Source organism: Zalophus californianus, chromosome 1, assembly GCF_009762305.2.
Source record: "Zalophus californianus isolate mZalCal1 chromosome 1, mZalCal1.pri.v2, whole genome shotgun sequence".
NCBI lineage: Eukaryota > Metazoa > Chordata > Mammalia > Carnivora > Otariidae > Zalophus > Zalophus californianus.
In genome coordinates this window covers 22130289-22148613 of record NC_045595.1, presented here as the reverse complement: position 1 = coordinate 22148613, position 18325 = coordinate 22130289, and the positions used below count along the sequence as shown (strand labels likewise).

The window sequence follows — 18325 nt, the reverse complement described above, 5'->3', positions numbered from 1 at the left end:
CTAGTCCCGGACTTTTGTTTGTTGAGAGTTTTGTCATTACTGATTGAATTTCATTACTGGTAATAGGTCTGTTCAGATTTTTTATTCCTTCCTAATTCAGTCTTGGAAAATTGTATGTTTCTAGGAATTTATCCACTTCTGGGTATTTCAATTTGTTGGTGTATAATTTTTCATAGTAGTCTCATAATCCTTTGTATTTCTGTGGTGTTGGTTGTAATTTCTCTTTCATTTGTGATTTTGAGTTTTTATTTTTTCTTGATGAATTTGGCTAGCAGTTTATCAATTTTGTTTATCTTTTCAAAGAACCAGCTCTTTGTTTCATTGATCTTTTTTATTGTTTTTTTTTTTTAGTCTTTATTTTATTTATTTCTGCTCTGATATTTATTAATTCCTTCTGCAGACTTTGGGCTTCTTTTTCTAGTTAGATTGTTTGAGATTTTTTTCTTGTTTCTTGAGGTAGGACTGCATTGCTATAAACTTCCCTCTTAGAACTGCTTTTGCTAAGTCCCAAAGGTTTTGAACCATTGTTGTCCATTTTCATTTGTCTCTGGGTGTTTTTTTAATTTCCTCTTTTATTTCTTCATTGACGTATTGGTTGCTTAGTAGCATGTTATTTAGCCTCCACATGTTTGTCTTTTTTCTAGTTTTTTTTCTTGTAATTGATTTCTAGTTTCATACCACCATGGTTGGAAAAGATGCTTGATAGGATGTTAATCTTCTTTAATTTATTGAAACTTATTTTGTGGCCTAACATGAGAACTATCTTGGAGAACATTCCATGTGCACCTGAAAAGAATGTTTATTCTGTTGTTTTTGGATGGGATGTTCTGTATATATCTGTTAAGTCTCTCTGGTCTAATGTGCCACTCAAAACCACTGTTTCCTTATTGATTTTTTGCATGGATGATCTATCCATTGATGTAAATGGGATTTTAAAGTCCTCTACTATTATTGCATTACTATCAATTTCTTCCTTTATGTCTGTTAATATTTGCTTCATATATTTAGGTCCTCCTATATCATGCTTAGATATTGTTATATTCTCATGCTGGATTGATCCCTTTATCATTATGTAATGCTTTCTCTTGTTACAGTCTTTGTTTTAAAGTCTGTTTTGTCTAATATAAGTATTGCTGCCCCAGCTTTTTCTTTTTCTTTTCTTTTCTTTTTCTTCCATTCTCATGAAATATCTTTTTCAACCTGTTCACTTTCAGTCTGCATGTGTCTTTAGGTCTGAAGTGAGTCTTTTGTAGATAGCATATAGATGGGTCTTATACTTTTTATCCATTCAGTCATCCTGTACCTTTTGAATGAAGCATTTATCCATATACACTTAAAGTAATTATTGATAGGTGTGCACTCATTTCCACTTTGTAAATTGTTTTCTGGTTGTTTTGGTAGTTCTTCTCTATTCCTTTCTTCTCTTTCTCTTGTGCCTTGTGATTTGATGACTTTTTTTTTAGTGTTATGCTTAGATGCCTTTGTGCTTATTTTTGTGTACTTATACATTTTTGGTTTGTGGTTACTGTAAGGCTTATATATAACATCCTATGTATGTAACAATCTATATTAAGTTGGTGGTCATTTAAGTTTGAACATATGCTGAAATTACTACATTTTTATTCCCCTCCTCCATGTTTTAATGTATATGATGTCATATTTTATATCTTTTTATTTTCTGTATCCCTTAACTAAGTTTTGTAGATATAATTAATTTTATTGCTTTTGTCTTTTACCTTCATACTAGCTTTATAAGTGATTAATCTACTACCTTTCTATGTTTGCTTTTACCAAGTGATATTGTTTCCTTTCATAATTTTCCTCTAGTTATGACCTTTTATTTTCCTCTTAAAGAGATCCCTTTAATATTTCTTATAAGGTTGGCTTAGTGGTGATGGACGCTTTCAACTTTTATTTGTCTGAGAAACTATCTCTCCTTTAATTCTGAACAATAACCTTGCTGGATAGAGTATTCTTGGTTGTAGGTTTTTTCCTTTCAGCACTTGGAATGTATCATGTCACTCTCTTCTTCCTGCAGAGTTTCTGCTGAAAAATCTGGTAATAGCTTTATGAGGGTTTTCCTTATATGTAACTATTTGCTTTTCTCTTCCTGCTTCTACAATTCTCTTTAAAATTTGCCATTTTAATTATTATGTAGCTTGGTGTGGATGTCCTGGGCCCATCTTGTTAGGGCCTTTTTGTGCTTCCTGGACCCGGATGTCTTATTTTCTTCCCCAGATTAGGGAAATTTTCAGCTATTATTTCTTCAAATAAGTTTTCTGCCCCATTCTCTCTTCTCTTTTGGGGACCCCTTTAATGTGAATGTTAGTGCACTTGATGTAGTCTCAGAGGTCCTTTAATCTATCCTCATTTTTAAAATTTTCTTTTTGCTGTTCAGCTTGGGCACTTTCCACTACCTTGTCTTCCAGATTGCTGATCTGTTCTTCTACATCCTCTAATCTGCTGTTGATTTCCTCTGTTATATTTTTCAGTTATTATTCCACTCTGATTTGTGCCTTTTTCTATTTTCTCTGTGTTGATATTCTCTCTGAGCTCCTCCACTCTTCTCAGTGAGCACCCTATGACCGTTACTTTGAACTCTTTAGCAGGTAGACTGCCGATTTCTTTCGCTTAGTTCCTTTCCTGAGGTCCTACCCTCTCTTGTTTGGAGTACCTTCTTCTGTATCCTCATTTTGTCTGACTCTCGGTGTTGGCTTCTGTGTATTTGGTAGGACCTTTCATAGAAGGCATCCTGTAGGGCCCAGTAGTGCTGTCTCCCTGCTCACCAGAACCAGGCACCCAAGGGGTGTCCCTTGTGTGGGCTGTCTGCACCTTCCTGTTGTGACTGGGCCACAACTTCTGTGGCACACTGGTAGGCAGGGCTGGCCTCCAGCCCAGCTAGCTGCAGTGACCAGCTGCGACTGCCGTGGGTACACTGGTGGGCAGGGCTGGCCCCCGGTGCAGCTGGCTTAGGAAACCCCGCTGTAGCTGCTGCAGGCGTGCTGGTGTGCGGGGTTAGCTCCTGGCACGGCTGGCTGGAAGGCCTGGCTGTAGCCGCTGCAAGCATGCTGGGGTGTGGTGCTGGCTCTCCGCTTCTCCAGGGCAAGAGTCACTTTGGAGGTTGCCAGTCCCAGCCGAGGCTGCCCGCTGGGTGTGCTGGGACAGGAGCCGCTTTGGAGGGACACCTGCTAGGACAGGCGGGTTGGGTGGTGTGGCTCCCCAGGGGAATGCTGGTGGGGGACAAGCAATGCCAGCAAGGTAGATGAAGTATCAGAAGTGGCTCCCGCAAGCATCCAGCCAAGCTAGGCTGAAGGAGGGCAAGAAAAATGGCATCACCAGCACTTCCGTTCCTGGAGAAATTGCCCACCGATCCCTGCCTGTTCAGCAAATGTGCTAAAATTAGTAAGTCTTCTTCATGTACATGCCAGGTGCTCTTCAAACTGCTGCTCCCGTGCTGGGGCTCAGACTGAGTGATACAGCGCTCTGGCCCTTTAAGAGCAGACTCTAGGTTTCCTATAGCCCTCCAGCTCTCCCAGAGTTAGGTCTCACTGATTTTCACAGCCAGACATTATAGGGGCTCATCTTCCCAGTGCAGATCCCCAGGATGGGGGATGCCCCGTGTGGGGTTTGATCCCCTGGCTCCTCAGGGAGGACCTCCGTGCTTGGGATAGTTTTCTCACTTGTGGTGGGAAACGCACCGCAGTGCCAGGGTTTTGGTCCCTGACCGCATCTCTGCCCCTCCTCCCCTTCTTGATAGGGCCTCCTCTTTATGTTCTTTAGCTGTGGAATAGCCATGCTGCTAGTCTTCAGCTGGTTTTCACAGTGATCTGCAGTCTGGTACTTGTTGCCCGCAGTGTCTGGGAGAAGGTGAGCTCAGGGTCCTCCTCCACCATCTTTCCCTGCTCTTCTTCCATGTCTCCCAGATTGTTATGGAATGCAGGACCTTGTGTGTGACATGATAGTAGTGACTGAGGTAAATAGTATTTATTTATGCTACCAGGTCATTAGTGTGGAGTGTCGAGCCAACCCAGTTGGGAGTTGAGTGGTAGGGCGCTGCTACCTCGTGCTAGTATGGGGCCTGGAGTGCTGCAAGGCTCTTCTGTGTTCCTGCTCTCAGGAGGGCCTGGGGCTCCCAAAAGGGGGCTGGGGTCTTTCTCTACACTCATCTCTTTAGCCTGCCTCAGGTGGTAGGCTCCTGCTGTGCCTTGGGGCAGGCTCATGGAGGAGGTTTCTCGAGGTTTCTCGGCTCTCTTGTTGTGGCGTCAGTCTTGGGTGCCTGAACCTCATGGGTGGGGCTTTCTCAGATGTTCTCGTGCCAGTAGAGTGGGATACCCTGGTTCTTTTCCACCTCTGTGCACTGAGCATGTTGGGAATAATTTGCACATTGTTGAGAAAGGCAGCTCCAAAAGCTATTGGCATTTTGTTGTTCCAACTCCAGCACACTCCAGAGTGATCTCTGAAGATTGTAGCTTTGACCCCACCCCTGCTGAAAAGCCCTCTAGCTCACCCCATGGCCCTCAGGTCACAGGCTTTGAGCTCTGCAGCCTCGAGCCTCACACCCTGGCCTTCCTTCAGTTACTTAAGTCTCGTCTGTCACCCAGGCCGCAGACCATCCGTTTTGAGGGCAGATGTCTTGTTCCCTGTGTATTGCTAGAGATGAAATTGTGCCTGGCACGTGGTAGGGGCTCAGCAACTGTCTTAAAGGGGTGAGCTTTGAGTGCAAGCCCAGAAAGCCCTGACCTCCCCTGCATGCCAGCAGCCACGCACCTGCCCAGCCTCCAGGTTCACCTACTACACATGTCACAGAGAAGCCTCTCTGGGGACCACCCCACCTCCCAAGTTTGGGGAGGAGCCCCTGTGCCCCCAGCCCTGGCCTCACAGTTCCCCAGGGCAGGGTCATGCCGGCCAGGCCTGCCCCACCGGGCCCTGGGTGGGCACTTGGTGGGCACTTGGTGAGCCTGCCAGGGAACCTTTGCTGCATGGCTGCGGGTGCCCCAGCTTTGGGCTGATTCTGCAATGTGCATGCCGAGTTAAAATTCTAAAGCTTTCTTTTCCTGTTTTAGGAACGGTGAATCATCACACTCCTCTCGGTGGACGTACGAGGACTTGGGCTGGAAGCATGTGGTGTGTCCTGCGAGGCTGGAGGGGAGGGCGTCTGGGCCCCTGGGGAGCCGTGGGGCGGCAGCGGCCCCCCAGCGTGCGCGCGCTGGCCAGCGCGGGCTCCCGGCGAGGGGACGAGTACAGTCACGTGGTGGTGGGTGCGGGCTCCGCGGGCTGTGTGCTGGCCAGGCGGCTCACCGAGGACCCCGACAAGCGCGTGCTGCTGCTGGAGGCCGGGCCCAAGGACGTGCTCGCGGGCAGCAAGCGGCTCTTGTGGAAGATCCACATGCCCGCGGCCCTCGTGGCCAACCTGTGCGATGACAGGTACAACTGGTGCTACCACACGGAGCCGCAGCCGGGCCTCGACGGCCGGGTGTTGTACTGGCCGCGTGGCCGGGTCTGGGGGGGCTCGTCGTCGCTCAACGCCATGGTCTACATCCGCGGCCACGCGGAAGACTACAACCGCTGGCAGCGGGAAGGCGCGACGGGCTGGGACTACGCGCACTGCCTGCCCTACTTCCGCAAGGCGCAGAGTCACGAGCTGGGCGCCGGCACGTACCGCGGCGGCCAGGGCCCCCTGCACGTGTCCCGGGGCAAGACCAACCACCCGCTGCACCGCGCCTTCCTGGAGGCAGCGCAGCAGGCCGGCTACCCGCTCACCGAGGACATGAACGGCTTCCAGCAAGAAGGCTTCGGATGGATGGACATGACCATCCACCAAGGTAGCACACGGCTCCCGTCCCCCGTCCCCCCCCCCCCCCCCCCCCGCCCCGGTTCCTCCCCTTTAAAAAAAGGAAGCTACCCACCATCACAGCGCCATGCCTCCTGCCCCCTTCGTGGTCAGGGAGGGTAAACTGCACCTAGAGGAGGCCCAGATGACTGAGGTATCGCACCCCCTTAGAGGCCACAGAATACAGCCCACAGCGAGTGAGGACTGATTTGGTGACAGACTCTGGGGCATTCTCTAGACCTCTGGCCTCTGTTGGCTGGAGAGTCAACTCTTTGACCAAAGAGCCCAAAGTCTGAAGAGACTTGCAGATGAGGAAACTGAGGCACAGAGCACCGAAGTGCTTTGCTCACGGCAGGACAGAGGCAAGGCCTGGGTCGACCCAGGGCTCCTGCCTGCCTGTGAAGGGTTCTCACCCCCCTTTATTAGCTGCTCCTGGTCTGTCATCCTGCCAAGAGCGGAGGGGGGTCTTCCACTGCCTCGTGGATATGGATTTCAGCCCAGCAGGGACTTTTGGTGTCAGCCTTCCTTCTGGGGCAGAGCTCACAGTGTCCAGGGAAGGTCAAATTCCATCTTTCTCCAGCCCCTTTCCCCTGTTCAGGTACCAGGAAAGAGGGGCTGGGGCTGTGCCTGATCTTGCTCTGTCCCACAGGCAAGCGCTGGAGCACAGCGTGCGCGTACCTGCACCCGGCACTGAGCCGCCCCAACCTCATGGCCGAGGCGCAGACGTTTGTGAGCAAGGTGCTGTTTGAGGGCACCCGCGCGGTGGGTGTGGAGTACATCAAGAACGGTCAGAGCCACAGGGTGAGTGAGTTCCCGCTGGGCCGGGGCAGTGGACGTGGAAGGGAACGAGCAGTCACCCTGGTGCTCGTGCTCAGTGTGGGTAGCAGTCGGGCTCTGGTCCCCAGGGCTTGGGGTGGGGGGGGGGATACCATCAGGCCAGCCACCTGCAAAGAGCCCACAGTGGCCCCTGTGAGCTTCTGTCTGCCCCTCCCACCTCAGAGCGGTCCTCCTGTTCCTTCTGTACCTCTTCAGAACTTGCTAGCGTTTTTTTCTTTTTTTTAAAGATTTTATTTATTTGACAGAGAGAGAGACAGCGAGAGAGGGAACACAAGCAGGGGGAGTGGGAGAGGGAGAAGCAGGCCTCCCGCAGAGCAGGGAGCCCGATGCGGGGCTCTATCCCAGGACCCTGGGACCATGACCTGAGCTGAAGGCAGACGTTTAACGACAGAGCCACCCGGTGCCCCAGAAATTGCTAGGTTTATAAGAAGACTTTAAAAATCACAAATGTGAGCATGCTCCCTATTTCCGCACTACACTGTTTCCCCCTCAGCTGTGTGTTAGGATCATCCCGCATCCACGTGAAGATCCGGCTCACCGATGCTTTATTTACACTGCTTGTGTGAGTGCTTGCTTTCATGGGTCTCATTTAAGCTCCACAGTACGGTTTTTAAGACGGTCATCAGGGCGCAGCGGTCACAGAGCGTATGTTAGCACATGACGTGTGCTTTAGTATCATGCCCCGGAGCTGCACCTGCTAAGGGCTTTTCCAGGGAGGCCCCCTGAGCATCCTCTGCCTTCCTCCGGGGCCTGGAAATGGGATCCTTGGCCCCTGCTGGGGGACTTCACGCCGAGGCCGCATTGTTGGGGTTCTTTCTGGCTTTTCAGGAATTGTGACCCGCGTGCCTGTGCCTCTTCCAGGCTTACGCCAGCACGGAGGTGATTCTGAGCGGGGGTGCCATCAACTCTCCACAGCTGCTCATGCTCTCGGGTGTCGGCAATGCAGATGACCTCAAGAAGCTGGGCATCCCGGTGGTGTGCCACCTGCCTGGTGAGCTCCCTTCTCCACCATTCCGCAGAGGGGGCCTCTGCTAATAAAAGGGCTTATTGGAGTTCATTAGCATGGAGTGGGACGGGGGCAACAGTCCGTGTTCCACAGAATGGTCACATTCTTCCCGCGACCCTCACTGGACGCCTCTACTCCCCAGGGACCCCAAGTCTTTGTGTCATTTTTTTCCCCTTCCCTGGCCCTCCTGTCCAACTGAGAGGTGATGCCCCTGCAGTAAGGAGCATCACCCGCGAAGCCTGCTGGGCCAGGCTCGGCTGTACCCGACCCCCCCGGGCAGCCCTGCGGTGAGAGGGGTCCAGGCCTTTGTGTGTTCTGTCCTCAGGACTCAGCAGCAGCCCTGACATTAAAGATGCCAACTCAGTGCTCCAGAGCATGCTTTTCATGCTAAGAGAATTATCCTAGGCCTAAAATTGATCTTACAGATGATCTTTGATACCCATTAGGGGCTCTTACCTCTCTTAGAACCCATGCTCCCCCAAAATGACCCTTTTCGCGTGGAGGCTTCATCGTGAGAGGTCTGTGACAGCGGCCTGCCCGGCGCCCCCTTTTGCTTAGATGAGCTCACGCAGTGCCTGCCCAGCACAGCAAGGCTTGCTTCCCTCCTTCCCTGGGCCCGGGTGCGGGTGGGGCTGTCAGTCCCACTGGCAAGCAGCTCAGGGAGTGGCACCTGCCGAATGCTGAGGCCCTGCCCTCAGGGAGGCTGCTGCCTGGCAGGATGGCATCGGGAGGGGTCCCGGGGCTGCCCCCGGAGGGAGTGACCAGGGCAGGTGGCTTTGGCAGCATGAGAGGACGAGACTTCGCCATGAGTGGAGGGATGGAGTCCCAGGAGGTGACCTTTAAGCCGAGACCCAGGGAGGGAGCAGGGGCTGTCTTGGTGGATAAGTGGATGGGGTGGGGGTAGTTTCCAAAACCCGGGGATGTTGAGAGGCCAGTGGCAGCCCGCCCCCCAGAAGCCATTTTTCCTAACCACTCGCTCCCATTCCAGGAGTGGGCCAGAACCTGCAGGACCACCTGGAGGTATACATCCAGCAGGCATGCACCCTCCCCATCACCCTGCACTCAGCACAGAAGCCCCTGAGGAAGGTCCGGATTGGTCTGGAGTGGCTCTGGAAATTCACAGGTGGGCGTGCTGGCCTGGGACCTTCGTGGAGCAGGTCTGGGGGAGCATGGCCTCCTTCCTAAGGTGCTCAGAGAAGGCTCTGGTCTCAAGTTACTTATTCCAAGCTTAGCTCTGCCTTTTGCCTCAGCTTTCCCATCTGCAAAATGGGGATACATAGTCCTGTCTGGCAGGCTGTTGTGAGGACCAGAAGCAGCGGCCCCAGGGCCAGTCCCAGGTAAGACTCAGAGCCTGGGTACCCCTCTTCCTTACATATGGATAGGGGTAGCCTTGTGGCTGGATGCCATCTGGGGTCCAAGGAGCCAAGAGTAAAGGCATGGTCAGCATCCATTTTTCAGCAGTGTGCTGGCTGTTTTTGGGGTCCCAGCGTAGTGCCCAGACCAGGAAGTGGTGCTTCTGAGATCCCCTCTCAGCCTGGGTTTCTCCCACACCTCCAGGTTCTGCTGTGCCAGTAAAGGCAGGTGCCCTTGGGGAGCTTATGCATTGCTGGGATCCGTGGAAAGAAACCATGTAAACGTGCTTAGTTTTAGGGTCAGGATGTTAGTAAAGTGGAGGATGTCTGAGAGCTAGGAAGGAAATGGACCGAGGCCCTGGGTCTAGGCGTGTAGCGTTAGAGGAACAGGTGTGTCGGGCCAGGGAGACTGTAGCATGTTGAGGAAAAAGCAGGGGTGCGATGAAGAGCGCTGGACCTCGAGGGTCGGCCGGAGCACTGGCGCGGAGGCCCCGGAAGCTGCCAGTGAGGGGGGGTCTGAACTGGGACAGAGGGAGGGCTCGGGGTGCTACTGCCCGGCAGATGGATCCCAGCAGATGTGGGAGCTGAAGTCAGGGAGGCTTTCTGCGGGCCACGTGGCGGGTGATGAGGCAGAGGAGGAGAAGGGAGAGACCGAGACAGCGCGGACGTCTGACTTCGGCCCTCTGTGGGAGAATCAGCCTGTCCGGGGGCGCCGGGGAGGCTCAGTCGGTTAAGTGTCTGCCTTCGGCTCGGGTCATGATCCCAGGGCCCTGGGGTCGAGCCCCACTTCGGGCTCCTCCCTCTCTCTCTCTCACACAAAAATAAATAAGATCTTAAAAAACAAAACAAAAAAAACCCAGCCTGTCGGGCATGGAGCCTGGGGCCAGGGAAGTTGGGGATGCCCAGCGACACCGGGCTTCACAGTTGTCAGCGGTGGAGGAATCGGGGGAAGGCAAGGCCGAAGCCCCTTGGCGTGAGCTGGTATCGGAGCCTGTGGTGTTGGGTGAGCCCACCTGAGGGAGAGAGGCCAGAGTTGAGCACTTGGGTCCAGGCACCAGAAAAGGCCCAGGAGGAGCTACTAGGAGAGGGGAGGCCGGCCGGCCTGCCACGCCCTGATTCACTCTTCTGACCCTCAGGGGATGGAGCCACGGCACACCTGGAAACAGGAGGGTTCATCCGGAGCCGGCCTGGGGTCCCCCACCCGGACATCCAGTTCCATTTCCTGCCGTCCCAAGTGATTGACCATGGCCGGGTACCCACCCAGCAAGAGGCTTACCAGGTGAGCAGGCAGCATTCTCTTCACTGCGGCAGGCCCCTGAGCAGGGAGGCACAGGAACCTGTGTCCTGCCCTCCCCCTGCTCAGTGGGTCTGAGTGGGGAGGGGAGAAGAGGAGCCTAGGGTCTTCCTGAGGCCATGCCAGGAGGAGCGTGAGGCAGTCCACGTGGTACATGGAAAGGTGAGACCTGCCCCCGCTCAGGGCAGATGCTCTAGCTGTCCAGACCGCTGGAAATGGACAGATGTGGCCAGTGGCCCTGGGGTTTCCAGCCCCTGAAAGTTGAAGACAATCCTATAAAGCCAGGAAGCAAGAATGAGTGATTCAGGGAGGTGTTTTTTGATCACTTGTGGGAGGGGGTAAGATGCAGACAGATGCTAACATGTGTCTGCTCTTAATTGGCTTTGGATGTGGAGCCCCATCCCACGGGAAACCCCGGGGCCTGAGCTGCCCAGTAGGGGGTGTTGAGGGAGGTCACGCTTCCTCTGGTTCTTCTAGGTGCATGTGGGGACCATGCGGGGCACGAGCGTGGGCTGGCTCAAACTGAGAAGTGCCAACCCCCGGGACCACCCTGTGATTCAACCCAACTACTTGTCAACAGGTAATTCACCACCACCTTGGTCTCCCCCAGGCCTGGGCTTGCCAGGCCATTCACTCAACGAATGAATGTATGCCTTCATGGGGTTCGCATTTGTCACTGAATCTTACCCCTGAGACACAAGTCACCCTCTGCCCCCCTCATACACTGCTGTGCGTGCCCTGTAACGTAGCAGGAGGGAGCTGTGGCCTTCAGAACAACCTGCCAGAAGGTGCAGGGAGATGTGGCTGTGCGCACAGAGTGCGCAGAGCGCTTGTGCTGAGGTTACTCTGAGCATCCTCCTGCAAAAGCAGATTACATTCCTGGGCCTGCCGCTTTGCCTGCAGCAAAAAGGAGCACTCCCCATTGCTCAGTAATGACTCGTGGCGTGCTCACAGCCACAGTGGTAAGAGGCAGGCTGTATACTCTTACCCTTGATTTAACGTAGGGCCTCTGGGGCAGGATGTGTCCGCCAAGGACGGTGCCTGTTTGCCCTCATGGGACTCTGCTTGGTTGCAGTCTAACTGGATGGGAGTAGGTGACAAACGACCTGGTGGCTCCGTGTCCCTGAGGTTTTCCACCCCAAGCACCCTGGTCTGTGGATCCACCAGGGCTGTGGGATCAGAGGGTTGGTAGGCTCTGACCTGTGTCCCCTCAGGCAGCTTACCGAGCCTCTCCGAGCTCAGAATCCACTGGTTAAGAGGCGTCGCCTCACCTACCTCTTTCTCGTTGACAGAAACCGACATTAAGGACTTCCGACAGTGTGTGAAGCTGACCAGAGAAATTTTTGCCCAGAAAGCCCTGGCACCATTCCGGGGGAAGGAGCTCCAGCCAGGAAGCCACGTGCAGTCAGATAAAGAGATAGATGCCTTCGTGCGGGCAAAAGCAGACAGCGCCTACCACCCCTCATGCACCTGCAAGATGGGCCAGCCCTCTGATCCCACGGCCGTGGTGGATCCACAGACCAGGGTGCTTGGGGTGCAGAACCTCAGGGTGGTCGATGCCTCCATCATGCCCAGTGTGGTCAGCGGCAACCTTAACGCCCCCACAATCATGATCGCAGAGAAAGCAGCAGACATCATCAAGGGGCAGCCTGCACTCTGGGACGAAGACATCCCTGTCTACAAGCCTGGGACCCTGGCCACCCAGCGCTGAGGTGGTCACTGCCCGAGAAGCCTCCTGCCAAGTCAAGAGGGTCAGCACAGCGCCTGCCCGCCGTGCCCTTTCCTGAAACTGTCTAGAATGTTACAGTTCAGTGGCTGAGAATGTGTAATTGCTTAGGCTGGGAGACCGGTATCAGGCAGTGAAACAGGTTTCTTTTCCCCAGCATTTTCCTGTGGGCGCGCCCCCCCCCCCCCCCCGCCCCACCTCCTGAAGGGGCAGTAGAGGGGGCTGGGGGGCAGGGCAGTGGAAGAGTATGGCTAACTCCCACCATGGCCTTATCTTAAACTCCATGGCACTCTGCAACCCAGGGTCTTGGTCGGACATGAGGGAAGTGGTTCTCTCCCAGGGCTCCCTTTTAATTAAAGCAAGCCATTCCAGAGGCTGGGTGCTGGCTAGACGGCACGGGGTTCTTGCGGTGGGGGGCATCCTCTGCCTCAGGCTGCCAGCTGCAGCTGAGGCCCGTGCCTAAGCCTCCCGTGTCCCCGTTCAGAGGGAAGGCTGCCTGCCTGAAGAAACACAGGCTTCTTTCTCTTCTGCTTCCTGAGTCCCCTCCCAGTTGGGTCACTCTGAGGGCCCACCTCTCCAATGCTCTGATTCTTACTAAACAACAGCTCGATTTCTGGACCTTGTTCAGAGAAGAATCTGGAGAGTCTCTTCACTGTGATAGGTTTCCTGATTTAGCATTTTAAATGATTTTCCTGTTACCAGGGAAACCTAGAAACCTAGAGCAAACCCCACAGACCAGACCTCTGCTCCAAGCCAAAGCGGCTAGTCCAAGAGGATGCTTTCCTGTCAGCCTGGGGAGGCGACTCACAGTGGATGAAGCTGGCTAATCCGTATTCCGCAGCCATCCATGGGAACAGACTGGGATGGAGCCAAGGCTGATGGAAAAAAAAACAGTCGAATCACACTATATACCTGATCCCGTGAAAATAAATGGGCAAAGATTTGAGTTTGGGGGGGCGGGGGGGAACCAGATACAAGTAGTATTTAAAATAGCTCTTTGATCTTTAAACTTCCTATAATTCAACAACTTAATCCAGTAACTGAGTTTTGAATGGAGATGCCTTAGCCAGACTATTCTTACAAGGTAATGAAAACTAAATGAATTTTGGGTTGAAGAGCTCCGAAGCCACCATCTGCGGCAGGGGAGGAAAGACTTGTGCTCTGGAAACCTGCCCTGGAACAAGGAGGGGAGGGAAAGGGGGGCATGCCAGCCTTCGCCCAGGACCAGAGTGGACTGAGATGACTTGGAGGCCAGACAGCCACAACTTGCCATTGTGAGAAAGACCTTCCAGAAAGATGGGAAGAAGAAAACCATCACACCCCTCCTTCCTTCACAAATCTGAAGTAGCTCTGGTTTCATCTTACCTGCCTCTTTATTTTCTGTTCCAAGAGAGCTTCCCCATCTGTCCCGCAGCCGTGGTCCACATCCACCATCCTCGGGGCCCCGGCGCCACCTGCAGGGCTGAAAGAACAGTGGGGCAGTGCGGGCCCCAACCCCCCCACCCCCACCGACTCCGGCTCGGAGGGCCAACGAGTAGCAAGTTGGGTGGGTAGAGGGGTCCCAGGCCTGAGTGTGGCCGTGGCACAGCCATGCCGTTCCGTGGTCTGTCTCTGTGTGCTGCGGTGGTCTCGGTCTCTGGGACAGCGGCTGGTTTGCTACTGTGCCTGCATCATAAGCAGAATGACCTATCGTCAGAGGAGGTGCGTCATGCTGTATGGCCGGATGACATCTGGGCCCCTCCCCTACTCTTGGTCACTGAGCCTTGTTCCATACAATCACACAATTTAGCCATGTGCAGAAATGAGTTCTCAGAAGAGAAGACGGTACGTGTTCTACACCCAGGGCCCACAGAAGTCAGAGCAGAACACTGTGCTGTTGGGGTTCAGCCACAGGGCAGAATATTGAACTTATGTGTGGCTGCTTGCTCGAGCCCTGACAGGTGAGCATGCAGCCGTCTGGCAGAGTGGAACCTTGGCCTGTGTCGCTGCAGCAGGCTGTCACCAAGTTCCACTGCCATGAGGGAACCCTGGACCTCAGAAAAGAGGGCTGTTGGCTGAGGAAGCCAGAGAGGGGAGAAGAGTGCCCATTGGGTCAGGCAGCCCTTGGGGCACCCAGACACCAAGTCAGCACTCAGCCCTGGGAGGAAGCTTATTTAAGCCCCTTAGCGAAGAGCCCGTGATACGAACAAATGGAAGAATGTACTTTGCAAACAATGGTTGAAAACGTGTAACTGAGCTGTGTATGTACCTGGATCAGGCTCCCAGCATGGACCCCTTCGAAGAAGCCTATGTGTTCCAGCTGCTGCACAAGCAGAAGGGTCTTCTGGGTTGAACGGGGGACAGAAGGCACAGCTGGAAGATTAGCCTGCCGGCAGCTGGACCAGAAAACGGCAGGCCCTAGTACCCGGCTCCTGGCTCCTGGATGCCCAGTCTTCCTGCTTCCAGGGCTGACTGTGGGAATCCTCATTTCCATAAATGCAAATAGAGCCTGTCTCCAGCCAAACCCTCTTCCTCCCCACAAAGGCTGTTTCCTGTCTCCACCAACTTAACATCAGATCTAATACCTACATCCTTTTCTCTTAAAAAACCAAAAGAAAGCGCACGCCCTCTCCACCAGCCCCGTCTTGAGAGCCGAGCAGCCTCCCCAGTCCTCTCTCCTGCCGCCATCAAGGGCCACGAGGCCGCTCTCGCTGGTGCTCCCACGTTGGAGGCAGGGGCCCCAGGCCTGCTCCCCATTCTCCTGCCTTCTCACTTTGTCAACACATGCAAGCCTCGCCGGTGTCTGTTTTTGAGTCAGGGAAGGAACTGGAGCTCTGTCGCTGACCGGTTTTTAGAACAAACCTACAGTCCGTCATAACAATGGAAAGCTTTGTAGGAAAACAGACCATTGGCAAGGACACTGAAGACCATAAAATATAAACAGTGTGAAGTAAACTACCCTGGTTCCTTTCACAAACGTGGGGTCAGCAGTAAGGCAGGTAAAGCCCACACCGTGAACCGAGAAGCTTCCTGGCTTCAACCAGGCTCCAAAACGGGGGAATAGAGCTGGAAAGCCCCGTCTGGCCTGGCCGTCTGGATAGAAACCGGAGAAAAGGCTGTTAACAAGGTTCCTGCTGGTTGGGCGTTCAATCAGAGCTGCCCTTTCCATTTGTGATACCAAAAAACGCAAAACCAAATGTACTATTCCTGGGGACACAACAAAATGACCTTTTTTAGGGGGTTGGGAGGGAGGCCAAACAGGAGAGAGTTCATCTTACAACTTTCCTGAAGCAAAAGGGGGAAAAAAAACAAAAGCAAAACACCACCCCGTGGCTCGACAACTTCAAACTGGGTCTTAAAAAGAACATTTTCATGGTAGATGGGAGGTTGAACGCAGGCCTGTTAGGACTGGCGCAGCCTGGATGCGTGCCAGTTTGTAAGTACCAACAGGGAAAAATGGCGGCCTGCGCCAGAAAAACCCATCCTGGTAGGACTGCTGCTGAGAAGCCACACAGAACAATGCCCAGCAGAGGTGACGGGGACAGTGGCTTAGCCCTTGAGGAGAAACCGTGCTCTCTCTGCAGCTGGTGCTGAGTGACCATGGGCCTCAAGGAGGGAGAGCTGAGGATAAGAGAAGCTACCCAGTCCCAGAGCTGCCCTCACCGAGTGCCCGCCCCTTCCGGAGCGCTCACCGGCCCACACCAGCTCTTTGCAGCAAGAGCTCCCTCACCCCGTAAAAATTATTACACAGTTTTATTCTGAAGAACATTTTGCATTTTAATTAAAAAAAATTTATGTCAGGAAATAGTCATTTACAAACCTTCAAGTGTTTTTGCCTGGATCTGGAGTAAGAATGTCTTAAGAAGAGGTTTGTAAGGTCTTCATAACAAAGTATTGTTATTTACAAAAAAAAAAAAACAAAACCCAAAAAACAAAAAACAAACCCAAAACATTAACAGGTTGTCTAGGTAATATTTAAAAATTTTGAACCAAAAACCTGCTAATTGTCTTCTTTTTTTTGACTGCAGGGAATCCCTGCCAAGGTAACTTGACAAAGTCGGCATGATTCCTTGAACAGAAAGGGAAGCCTTGGTGGGTCTCGTGGTCAAGTGGGTTTTCATCAGGAAGCACAGCCAGACCGTGCAAATGTTCTAATGAAAACTTCAGCCCTCATTCAGTTGCATATAAAAGCCCTCAAAGAGAACACACAGTAAAGCAGTGTTGTGTGAAAAGGCAACAATACAAATCGAACAGACCCGACATTCTAAGCCTGCAGATCACCGCTTTGCCCCTCCGCCCCCCCCTTCCCCAGCACCCCTATTTAGAGACCGGCAGCAGCATCCATCCTCAGGGAGCGGGGGCAGAGGGACTTCATGCCCCCGTGCGATTCTTTCTACACCAGAGATGCAAAAAAGGTCTTGTGTGGGCAGCGGGGATGCCGCTGTGAATGCCACAGGGTCAGAGTCACCAGCTCGACCGACGGGATGAGCTTATCAGAGGGTCAGTAAAATCAAAGACAGGTGCGGCCCGTGGTGGACCGAAGGTACACTGTCAAATCCTGGAACTCTTGCCCAAAGTAAAGGTTGTTAAGGAGTCATCTGGTATATCTTGTGTAAAGGTAGATTTAGAGTGACTCAAAATATTTTTTAGAAAAAATCTCTAGCGTCAAGTTCTTTTGAACTTAAAATTTCATCCCCAAAAGATTTTTACGGAATAGATGAGAATTGGCTCTATTTCTCCTACTTCTGTACAGCCCGAGTAAAAATGCTAATAATACCTAGATTTCAGGGAACTACAATTATTAGGACCCATGGATATTGCTGCAGTTCAAATACGGTACAATAATTACAAAATATAGACCATCTCTTTACAAATACAAATTATAGTATATTACAAGTCATGTACAGTAAATCTATAATTTTTAAACAAACTAGCGTATCTAAGTTTACCTGGTTGCGAGTGCATGATTATTCCAGTTTACAGTTGCCCTTGAGCTGACAGTCAGAAACCGACTGAGTGACACTCTCTTTTGTAAACTGGGGTCACATAACAGAAAACCTCATGTATAAGGTCCTGCTCCCCTCTCCAGATGACGGCTGGTAGGTAGGTCCTGATTCACACACTGTATTTCAGAACAGCCAAACAGAAACCAGGAAGCAGTGTGTTTGGGAGGAAAGGGTTTAAAAATGGATATGCTGGGCCCAGTGAATGTCTGATATGCTAGACCAATGGCTGAGGTAATGACACAGGTGTGGTGATCGTCATCACCTTGACCTTCCCCACCGTGCCAGCAGGTGGGTGGGCGCAGGGGAGAGCCCCGGGGGCGCCCTGGACAAGTGGGCAGGGCTTGTCCCACCTCCTCACGGGTCCTCCCCTCTGAGGGCTGGACCTGCTGCTTCCCACAGCTGAGGCTGGGCACGGGAGCAGGGCTGTCCCCTACCAGGTTTATGGCTTCCGTGAGGCATGACATCACTTGTACAAAAGTCTAATTGAATATGGACTCCACACTAGTGCCTAACCTTTCCTAACTACGAGGCACTTTTTCCCTGGCCCTCTGGTGCCCCACCTGAGGCCAGAGCCAGTCTGCCCCTCCCTGGGGGCTACAGGGTGGTGATGCAGATCATTTCATCTGCCAGGTCCTCCTCATCTCTTCCGGGGTCGGGCTCTTCATCGCTGTAGCCTGGCCCGAAGTCCTGGAGCTCATAGTCCTGCCGGTGGGAGACAGGGCCCACGCCCCCGTTGGCCCGGGGATGCACCGTCCCGTTGAGCAGGTTGCTGGCTGCACTCTCCATCTCGTCGATGGTCAGGTCGCAGGCATCGGCGATTTCGTGTTTTGTTGCCGATACAAATTTTGGGTCCCTTGCATACCGTCCTAAGCCTTCAGATATCAGGACCTGTCCGGGACAGAGGATCAACAGCATGAATGCATTACGAGCCTTTGCCGGGAAAATGACAGAGGAGCCCCCTCAGGCACTAACCGCACGATGTGCTTTTGGGACTCAGCCAATCCCGTTCGCTAGACCTCACAGGTGACAAAATGTGAATGGCTTGGAAACGTCACAGAGTTTGAATGCTACATATGGCCCAACAAGAGTGAGCCCCACTGGGGAAAAGATTTCAGTAGGAGCTGGTGATATCTGCAGGCCCAGCGCATGTAATCCTAGGTACAGCTCCGTTAGGAGAACAGGCAGCGGCGGTTTTCTTACACTCCCGCTGTATGGACCATCTTTGCTTCCGAGGAATGGGCACGATCCAGAGGAGAAGGGACCCAGCTCGGCTCCCGAGCCCCCCCACCCTCAGA

At 52.7% G+C, this 18325-nt stretch overlaps 2 protein-coding genes across 8 annotated transcripts in view; one reads left to right on the top strand and one right to left on the bottom strand.

The window, feature by feature from the left end:
- Positions 1-16020, top strand: part of CHDH (choline dehydrogenase) — a 35404-nt gene extending 19384 nt beyond the window's left edge. For all 4 annotated transcript variants that reach the window (XM_027583780.2, XM_027583778.2, XM_035727543.1 and 1 more), the window contains 7 exons: positions 5064-5822; positions 6480-6631; positions 7529-7658; positions 8662-8796; positions 10162-10304; positions 10797-10899; positions 11612-16020. In XM_027583780.2, coding sequence (XP_027439581.1) covers positions 5120-5822; positions 6480-6631; positions 7529-7658; positions 8662-8796; positions 10162-10304; positions 10797-10899; positions 11612-12030 — 1785 coding nt within the window. In that variant the 5' untranslated portion in view covers positions 5064-5119 and the 3' untranslated portion in view covers positions 12031-16020. The remainder of the gene's footprint in view (positions 1-5063; positions 5823-6479; positions 6632-7528; positions 7659-8661; positions 8797-10161; positions 10305-10796; positions 10900-11611) is intronic.
- CACNA1D (calcium voltage-gated channel subunit alpha1 D) overlaps positions 12148-18325 on the bottom strand; it is a 296432-nt gene continuing 290254 nt past the window's right edge. For 2 of the 4 annotated variants that reach the window (XM_035727534.1, XM_027583774.2), the window contains exon 49: positions 12148-17918. In XM_035727534.1, the coding sequence (XP_035583427.1) occupies positions 17625-17918 (294 nt within the window). In that variant the 3' untranslated portion in view covers positions 12148-17624. The remainder of the gene's footprint in view (positions 17919-18325) is intronic. The other 2 variants (XM_027583772.1, XM_027583773.1) reach the window with 1 other exon arrangement.